Source organism: Siphateles boraxobius, unplaced genomic scaffold (assembly GCF_051911475.1).
Source record: "Siphateles boraxobius isolate OS27281-9 unplaced genomic scaffold, OSU_SipBor_1 13, whole genome shotgun sequence".
NCBI classification, from domain to species: Eukaryota; Metazoa; Chordata; class Actinopteri; order Cypriniformes; family Leuciscidae; genus Siphateles; species Siphateles boraxobius.
Genome location: NW_027508733.1, coordinates 1,765,827 through 1,772,500, shown reverse-complemented (window position 1 = coordinate 1,772,500; position 6,674 = coordinate 1,765,827). Strand labels below are relative to the sequence as shown.

At 36.3% G+C, this 6,674-nt stretch overlaps 1 protein-coding gene across 19 annotated transcripts in view; it reads left to right on the top strand.

Annotated features, from left to right (window-relative positions):
• Nucleotides 1–4,822, top strand: part of ptprsa (protein tyrosine phosphatase receptor type Sa) — a 249,630-nt gene extending 244,808 nt beyond the window's left edge. For 18 of the 19 annotated variants that reach the window (XM_077225921.1, XM_077225937.1, XM_077225936.1 and 15 more), the window contains 2 exons: nucleotides 869–1,004; nucleotides 1,120–4,822. In XM_077225921.1, the coding sequence (XP_077082036.1) occupies nucleotides 869–1,004; nucleotides 1,120–1,188 (205 nt within the window). In that variant the 3' untranslated portion in view covers nucleotides 1,189–4,822. The remainder of the gene's footprint in view (nucleotides 1–868; nucleotides 1,005–1,119) is intronic. The other variant, XM_077225939.1, reaches the window with a different exon arrangement.
• Nucleotides 4,823–6,674: the final 1,852 nt, after the last annotated feature.

Sequence of the window (6,674 nt, the reverse complement as noted above, 5' to 3'; positions counted from 1 at the left end):
GGGGGTTGTCAAATTTACTTATATTAATTTATTATTGTTATTTTATTATTTTTACATATTATTTGTGTTTATTTATAGAAAATTTTAAAAAGATTATATATAATTATAAATAAATTATTATAAATAAATTATATATAAAATGATTAAAAGTGCAAAACATTATTTTTCTGCTGTTACTATTTTAAAAGATTTTGTTTTTCATATTTCCTTATTTATTTATTATTTGTTTGTTTATTATTTTATTTGTTATTTATTGTGTATTTATTTTTAGCATTTATTAACTTTATTTATTATTTAATTGTTTAAAAAATGGATTAAAAGCACACAAAAAAATGTATTATCTTAACTGGATGCAATTTAGTAAGGTCATGTGACAACAATACTGCATACTATTTCACCTATTAATTTTAAACAAAATAGTGTAACACTTTATCTTAAGGTGATGTAGTTATACGTTACTGCATGTATTTACTATAGTAATCTGCATAGTTACAAGTAACTGACCCTAAGCCAAACCCTAACCACAACTCTATAGTAAGTACACGTAATTAATTAATATTGCTCAGTACTAAGTACAATGTAACTACGTCACCTTAAGATAAAGTGTGTAAATGAATACAATATAGCAGTTCTAAACACACATTTGCACCGAAAATAAGATAAATTAATAGTAGGATAAGAAAATAAGAAAAATAAATAAAATTCAAATGTTATGCAATTATGTTTGTAAGTAAATGCATCTTGTTTCAATGATATTTCGATGTTTCCACTAGAAAACCGATCATGACAATGATTTTTGCAGATGATTACGTTTCAGAAAGATATTAGCAGTTACATTAACAAACTATACATGTTCTCCTCAACGCAGTGCCGGTGTGGGACGGACCGGGGTCTTCATCACGCTAAGCATCGTGCTGGAGCGGATGCGTTACGAGGGTGTGGTGGACATCTTCCAAACGGTCAAAATGTTGAGAACGCAACGGCCAGCAATGGTGCAAACAGAGGTGAGAGTCTAAAGCTTCTGTTCTAATGCAGAACGCCTTGTTTAATAGCCAAATGGCTGGCGATTTGAAGTAATAGCGAGCGTTTATCCTGACGTCTTTGCGTTTTCCTCTACAGGACGAGTACCAGTTTTGCTATCAGGCGGCTCTGGAGTACCTTGGAAGTTTTGATCACTATGCAACGTAAAAAGCCATTTTTGTTCCCCCCTGCCCCACAATCCCCCTCCCCCCAACAGCCTCCTGAGCCATAAAAACTTGCTTGAAAACATGAAACGATGACAACTATACAAAATTCATACAATTTTTTTCAACGGATCGTCTTTTGGAACCAATCAAATCATGTCGTGAGAAACCCCAATCGGACAGCAACACTGGAGAAGCGCAAGCGGATCCCAAACACTTCTACATCCCAAGCTCCTGATGGAGGAACCAAACGTTTTGGCTCAGGCTGGAGGGTGGGAATGATGTCGACGTCGGACCACTAACCTTACCTCAAGTGTTCTGATGTGGAGGACAAACATAGTTTCTTTCCAAACTAACTCTGTGAACAAAAAGGCAGAAAATTAAGGAAAAGTTGGTGCGATACTACATCCCCACAAATAAACTACACCGATAGATGATGAGTACCTAAATGGTTGGGGAATTGGTTGGATGGTTGGCATCTGAAATCCTTCCTTGTTTACTAAAACGGACATCTGTCAGTCTAGCAGTGGACATCAGTGACGTCTTCAAGAGTGTATTCAATGGAGAAGTTGGAGGAATGGTACAAACAAGACTTATTTTGCTGCTCACGTCTTGGGTTCAAGCCTCTCGTGACATGTTGCTATTCGGAAAAAATTGGGAGCCACTTTAGAGCAATTGGAGGCAAACCGTTCATCCACTTGAGAAAGTAACCCTCCTTTTGAAACCACTGGAGCTGACAAGAGTCACCAAACACGTCTTGAGGCATTTAAGGAAATGGTTGAAACCTAATCGCATCCCGTAAACACATCCGTTTCTTTAGTGCATTCCAGGACATGCTAGCAAACGTTTCTACCAATGTAGCTCCATGTCCGTCATCAATGGGAGCTTGAACTATTGGGTCAAATGGAGATTAGGACCAGAGGAACCACCACTGAAGTCTCAACCGTGACTGGTCTCTCCGTCGACGTACACCATGGCCGGATGGGGGATGCGTGGCTACGTCTTGTACGTCCCCAGTGACCAACGTTCATTGCCATCGTTTCAACCAACTTTTTATCTTACAACTATGTTTTTTTGGTTTCGTTTTGCTCTTGATACCAAACATGCTGCTTTCGCTCCATTATGCTGTACTTGTACCTGTGAAGAGTCCGATTTAACGGAAGGAAGTGTGTGATAGTGTGATTACGTGTGTTGGTCCCACCTCTCAATCCATTTCCTTATGCCCCAACGGTCACCCAGGATGAAACCCAACTTTATTTTACCATCACCATCGTCATCAAAACGACCCATTCCTGGTTACTTTGGGATTACTTGCGCTATTTTTGGGGAGGTGATTCTTCAATGGATTTTGGCTAACGAAGAGCAAGATACGGGCATGTATTTGCGTCATGAAATTGCGGTATAACTATCTTGTGAATCTGTTGTTGTAGGTGGGACTGTTTTACGTGCTCATGCATATGCGTATGAGGGGGAGGGGTCTTCTTGCCGCAGTCAGCGCTGATTGGCTGTTCTGGAGAATGCTTGAACTTGGAGTGTTCTGATTGGTGAGAGAATGAATGGAGCCGTGTGTAATCTTATTTCCAAAAAGCCTTATTCTTGTAACATCATAGGGAAAAGAAAATACATTACTGTTGTATTATTTTGACTATTTTCTTCTTACTTAACAAACTTTTGATTTATTTCTTGGTTTAGTGGTTTTTTTTTTTTTTTAACAAAGATACCATACTCATTTTTTTAATTAGCAAGAAAAATAATGCTCATTTTGCTCATATTATGTTAAAAGACATTCTATTTTTTCACTGTAGAAATGCTACGTGAGATGTGTTTGTGTGCATGTATACATAGACGAATGGGACATGAATGTATACATACACACTCACAATATATTTAAATGCAGAATATAAAGATGTATCCAAATCTTCATACGAATAGCCTTTTTTCTTTTTTGAAGTGGGCACTCATTTTTATACCACCATGAAATTATTGCGTGTATGAAATCATGAATGACTTTTTATTGATCATTTTTTTGTTTGTTTCTTTGTTTTTATTTCTTAAAAGAGTTTGGGAAATGCATTTTCAGAGATGCAGAGATTTCCCATAAATCATTGCGGGGTGAACTTTGACTTTCCGTTGCCCAATAATGAAGGATGGATTACGATTTCAATTCTATTGTTATTCATTAATAGTACTAGTATTAACTGAAGTATTACTTTTATAAAAGATGTAGAACTGGTACTGGTTTGCTAAATATTGAATTGAACAAAAAAATACAATAAACTGTACTTTCCAAATTTAAAAACTAAAAAAAACTCTACTTTTGTTACAACCCATTGTGTGAAAGCTTTTATTTTTTGGCATCTTTTGTTTTGTTTTGTTTTTTTTACTTTTCAAACCATTGAATGTTTGAACGTTTGTTAGATATCAACTATGATCCTAAATATAATGCCTGTAAATAAACAAATATATATTATATGTATTTGTATAATTTGACCCACAAGATTTGTCTTTGAACAATACTGAGATAAACAAACAACAACAAAAAAGTTTATGCTAATGGGGAACCTTCCACAGTTTTGAAAGAAGCTTTGTCTCACGCAAACAGCTCTGTTTATCTCTCTTCCCTTCATTCCTCTTTTTTTCCCCTGATCCATTTGTTCATTTATTTTTTCCCCAACTCTTCACTTTTTATTCTTATCTTAGCCTCCACACACTGCAGTCCAGTGGTGAGAGAAATCACAGCGCTTCTCCTTCACCAATAAGACTTACTGGATCCTACTGGTCTCAAAAATAGACTTGGCTTTCTCCAAGCAAAATATAATTTCTCATTGAAATGTTTCATGAGATTCACCTCAAAATCAATCATTTTAAGCTTAAAGCAGTAATCATTTTGTGTTTTTCTCATTTTGAGTGAGATTCGGATGAAGAAGGGCTAGTGTGCCCAGTGCCTATAAAATGCCATATGAACAGCGAGAGCGAATTGTCTTGAATTGGTGATTAGCTTCACGTCATTATCGCTAGTGTAAAGACATGCCCTCTCTCACCACTGCCTCTGTGTTCCATCTTTTATTTAAATCGGAAGTTCATTGCAAAGCTCTAGAAGTTTACAGATGCATGCATGTTTCGTTTATTTTTCTTTCTTTTTTTTTTACTCTTGAGGATTTTCCGTTAAGGGACGAAGTACGAGAGAACTTGGAATCTGGAAATTTCAACGCTGCCTTTTAAACTGTTGGGAGTTTTGTGTGTTTCTAACGAACTTTTCCTCGGGAGGGAAAACGCGATGGACACTCGTACGATTGAACTTATCGGACTGATCTCCAACATCTACGACGGCAGAGGTGCTCAGAAGTTTGTCCTGACGCAAAGGACGTTGGACCTTTTGACAACAGGAGCCAAACGTATGAATTGATTAGCGTGCAAATAATGAAGAACCAATATTCAAAAGTGAACGTATTAATACAATGGCCAACAAAAAAAAAGAAGAAAAAAAAGCCAAACTTGAACGTGAAAATAGTTTTCTTTGTACGAAGGCCAAGTGCTATCGCTTTCAAACTGTTACTTCTGATGGACACAATAACTGGTTTGAAACCACTGTGTATGTAGATATGTTGACTTTGTATTAAAGAACTGTTGTCTGAAAACGATGGTGTGCCTCATATTTCGTCTGGAAACATTCAGTTAATATTAAGTCACATCTAGCAACATGTTTGCATTACATTTCCACAAGATCATTAAAATTTCATTAGCTCGGTTTGACAAGGCAGATGGCGAAATGAAATTGCATATACGAGGACCAATCAGCTGTCATCGCACATGGCATCTCAACAGAACAATCAATTATTTCACAATCTGGCCTAATACCTGAATCATAAACACATCCATAAGCTCAACATGCTTCATAATCTAACATCTCATCTCGATGCATTTTGCCACCCACGGCTCACAATTTTAACATGACGACCCCAGGATGTAAATGACATGTAGATTGGCTACGTTTGCGCTTAATTGTATTTACGTCCAATTATATGTAGGTATAATTAGTCAGTTGAGGTAGTGATCAGAGAACAACTAAGTTCATATGATGTTCTAGATGTGTTTTTTTTTTTTTTTTGCAAAGTCAAGAATGAATGATATTTTGCTTCATCATAGATTGGATTGTGCTGGTTTATGTTAATATGACGTCAGTCAGTAGATTCGGTGCAAATCTTCAACAAATGCCAGGGGCTTGAACATTGATGCTATTTTCTATCCCTTTTCCGAAAGACAGTCGAGTCGAGAGAGCAAAAAAATGGTTTATTCAACATGAATTCAAATTCTCTAGACCTTGTGTTTTTCTGATGTTTTTTTATTCCATTGCCTTGCGTCTCGCATTTTTAACCGCAAAAACGTGTTCTGTGTGAACCGGCCCTAAGAATCTTAATTTTCTAGACGATTCAAAAGAGAAGGTGAAGGAGATCCAGGGCTAATTGCTCATCTAACTCATTAGCACTGTTCCTCGGGAGCCCATCAAAGCGCCGTTTGCATCAGAGCAGCCAAAAGCCATGGAAATTTCTAATAAATGAGAAAGAAGTAAATTGGACCGTCCGCCGCCCGTGGCGGAGCTGAGCTACAAATGGCGCATCAATTGAATCAAGGCATGGAGAAGTAATCCTGGAGAAAGAGCCCGACATCATCTATGGGTGATGAACAAGATAGAATGCATTTTGCTCAGAATAATTGCTTAGAAATTGTTCAATGCACTTGTATTCGGAACTAATCAAGGTTGAATTATTTCAAATGCATTTGATACAACAATGCGGTTGATTTGTTTTCTTGAGTTCTTTTGGATTAACGGAGCACTGATTCTTGAGATGTTGGTCAAAACAGTTTTATATAGGCCTAGTTTGGAAACAGCAACATTTATACTTTAATGTGAGTCGAAATTATCACTAGAATGTTTGCTAATTGTGCACCAGTTTATTCAATTATCACTCGTTCCCTCTGAAACTACCTGTAAGACCACTTTTTCACTTTTTATTAAAAAAATGTCTTTTCACCGATATAAGTATACTGATTTATTAATGAAAATATTTGAGAAATTTGACTGTATCAAAGGTGGTCTTAATCTTGAACATCATCTATCCACATTGTCCCTGCTAGGAGTTATGACATAAAAAGCAGAAATTGATATAATTTTTGTCAAATTTTCAACTTTGTCATAATTTCTCATAAATATGGTTTATTATATCATAATTTTGACTTTTATGTCATAATTATGATTCTTATGTGGTGGAAATTGGTTAATGGGCTTAGTTACTAAAGATAATACGTTTGAAAGGCATACAGTAGCCTACTAGCATATAACAAACACCCACAATAAAAGGTGATGGTTAATTTAATGATAGGCTAGTAGTTCCAGGACCAATAAAAGCAGTTGACCCATCATGTTTGGGATGTATAACGCTCTGTAAGTGCCGTGAAAGTGTTTTTGAGGACATGTAGTTAAAAGAGTCC